The sequence below is a fragment of the Limulus polyphemus genome, unplaced genomic scaffold, assembly GCF_000517525.1.
Source record: "Limulus polyphemus unplaced genomic scaffold, Limulus_polyphemus-2.1.2 Scaffold1615, whole genome shotgun sequence".
In the NCBI taxonomy this organism is placed as follows: domain Eukaryota; kingdom Metazoa; phylum Arthropoda; class Merostomata; order Xiphosura; family Limulidae; genus Limulus; species Limulus polyphemus.
Window position 1 is genome coordinate 128,692 of NW_013667225.1, and position 2,970 is coordinate 131,661.

The window sequence follows — 2,970 nt, forward strand, 5'->3', positions numbered from 1 at the left end:
GTCGTTCGTTCGTTACGTACGTACGAGGACGAGCGTTTAGTTACCGTAACCCAACCTAAGTCGTATATATATATATATATATATACACACACACACACACACACACACACACACACACACACACACACACACACACACACACACACACACATTTCTTTAGTATTCTTACGATTCTCCAGATAGTGTACACTTTGAACTTGCAAGTAGGTCTGTCACTTAATTGGTTCTCGGAACTAAAACCAAAACTAACTCAACAATTGGTTATGATCGAAGGTGGTAATTCAGTTTCCTGAATGCAATCATTTGAACAGTGCAACTTTTTAAATATGCCCAGTACATACCAAAACTAACTGTTGTGAAAGTGCTGAAGATGAACGTTTCTCATTGTGCTATAAAAGATACTTAATTACACTGTTGTAACTGTTCTAAATCATACACGAAAGTTTAAGTAACAGAACTAGATTATTCAACTTGTTGGAAGCATAACTGAAAGTGCTGAAGATGAACGTTTCTCATTGTGCTATAAAAGATACTTAATTACACTGTTGTAACTGTTCTAAATCATACACGAAAGTCTAAGTAACAGAACTAGATTATTCAACTTGTTGGAAGCATAACGTGTGAAGACTTAATTTTTGTTATTTACAAATTCTCTGGTTAAAAGTATTTTAGCTGCCTTGCGAGATATTAAAATAGCTCTCTTAAATTTACCATCAGCTTCATCATAAATTTCTATTTCAACAAGACAGGAACTTCAAAGTTCAGTAATAGTGGTACAGATGAGTATTTTATTATGTTCTAAAATGGCTTTACCATCATTTGGAGAACACTTTAACCAATTGTGGGTTTTGTGATAGTATGGAACCATGAGATTGAGTACGATTGATGATAGAGGAAGTAGTTTTTAATGATAACATGGAACCTGAACATTAACTCTCATTAAATGTTTTGAAATTATGAAATTTTATTTTTATTCCATTTATAATTATTATTTTACTGCAGAGCTAATGATATCCAACACAGTAAAGTTAAGAATAAGTAATTAGAGAAAAATAATACAAATTAAAAGGTTTAAATGTATCTTAACAAATTTGAAACTATGCTTTTGTGTTTTAGATATGATAATGAAATTTTATAATGGTATAAGACAACCTTTTAAATTGGTAGATGTGTGCCATTATATAATTTTTCTTAATATCTGAATCCTGTTGTGTTGATCTTGTTTAGCAATGCTGGGGTGGGAAATCCAGAAAAATGGTATACATTTACAAATTATTGGCCTTTGATGTCTTGTACATGATGTTTGTTTCTTGTGAAAGAACTTAGACATTAAATAAGGCAGTATACTGTACAAGTCATTTTCATGACAAAGCCAACCATTTCTTTTAAAATGTAAACATTTCGAAGACTCTAAAACTTAGGTACCCATTAACTTTTTGGCATCATAGTTGGGATCTTCATTGCAAACTGTACTGATTATGGTGCTTATGACATAGTAATAGATTTACTAATATTGTGAAACATAAGAAAAGTAGAGATCTCTAATAATACAATGGCTAGTTAACAAAGGAAATTATTAAAATTACTGAGCAATATAAGAACTTGTGAGTTTGTATTACAATAAACATCTACAAATGTATCACTCTTAAACCCAACTAATATTTCCTTTTTGTTCAGATTCAAGTATCCTCAGGAACTGGTCACCAAGTTAAGTTTAGCAAATTATTGTTAATTAAATGTCAGCAAGAGTTTGAAAAAGATGTTGATGATTATGTCAATAAGAATGAATACATGAAGAAGATGAAGGAAGCAGAAACGGTGAGGAGTTCACTATTTTTTTATTTAATTTGTATACTTTGTGTACAGAATTTTTCTGTTACTTAACACTTTTAAATATAATGTACGTTTTTTTTTACAATGTTAAGTATGAGAAATCTGTTAGTATTTAACAGAAATTGCTAAAAGAGCAACTTAATGTTTTTTAATATATTTTCTGTAATTGTAGGTAAGTTACGGTAACTCTAAGCTCCTGCTGGTGTGGTATTATGGTGCAGAATACCAAGGAATTTTTTAAAGATACTGTTACATTTGTGTGTTTGTGTGTAATTTGATCATTTTGCCTAAAGTGTTCAGTGTTTACACCTCATTTGAAGTTCAGTGAAATCAGGAGTGTGTGACTTGCTCATCTGTTTTGTCTGAAATTGAGTGTTTATTTCCAATTTACAATATAGCTGCCATTTCTATAAAATCAGGAATATGTAACTTGCTCATATTTTATTGACAAAAGTTCATTGCTCTTAGAATATTATCAGTTCTTTTATACCACTACTGTATAACTAGGTGTCTGCAAGTACAGTATTCCCGTCACTCGTATTGTATTTTGCATAGTACTCATTGATGACATGTTTGATTCTTTATTTTGATCACCAAAATCACTGCTGCCAAAAGTTATTGCATTGCACAAAAACAACTGAACCTAAAAAGTATGTATGATATTAGTTGGCCTTATGTAGGGGTTGTGTTTCATGATGAAATAAGTTGTAATGTTACACCTGCAAAACAAAGTTATCACTTTATGCCAGTAAGAAACATATCAAATTAAGAAAATTTCAGTATTTATTTTTATAAATAAACCCTCTATTGATGGTCATAAGTTATTATATATTTTTAGAGAAGTTATGTTTTTAAATATATTCCTTAGTTATATGGACTTGTGGTATGTTTGGATATGTGTAAAGATTTTTTTGCATATGCAGAATTTTGTTTTCCACTACTTTTGTTCAAGTTTTGATGTTATCAGACACTTCACAGATGTATAATAATGGCTGGAGACGGTTTGAATGGGTAATGAAGCACAATTTTAATATAAGTGTTACATAACAGCAAGTGTACAATATTTCAACAAGGTTTTTGTCATCATCAGGTAGAAGTAGTTTACGCTGACACGGATATATACACACCTATATATAC

The 2,970-nt window shown here is 30.7% G+C and overlaps 1 protein-coding gene across 2 annotated transcripts in view; it reads left to right on the top strand.

Annotated features, from left to right (window-relative positions):
- LOC106464302 (eukaryotic translation initiation factor 4 gamma 3-like) overlaps window positions 1–2,970 on the top strand; it is a 92,861-nt gene that overhangs the window by 63,803 nt on the left and 26,088 nt on the right. For both annotated transcript variants that reach the window (XR_002611715.1, XM_013924429.2), the window contains exon 15: window positions 1,678–1,818. Coding sequence is in view for 1 of the 2 variants with exons in the window: in XM_013924429.2 (XP_013779883.1) it covers window positions 1,678–1,818 (141 nt within the window). In the remaining variant the exon portion in view is untranslated. The remainder of the gene's footprint in view (window positions 1–1,677; window positions 1,819–2,970) is intronic.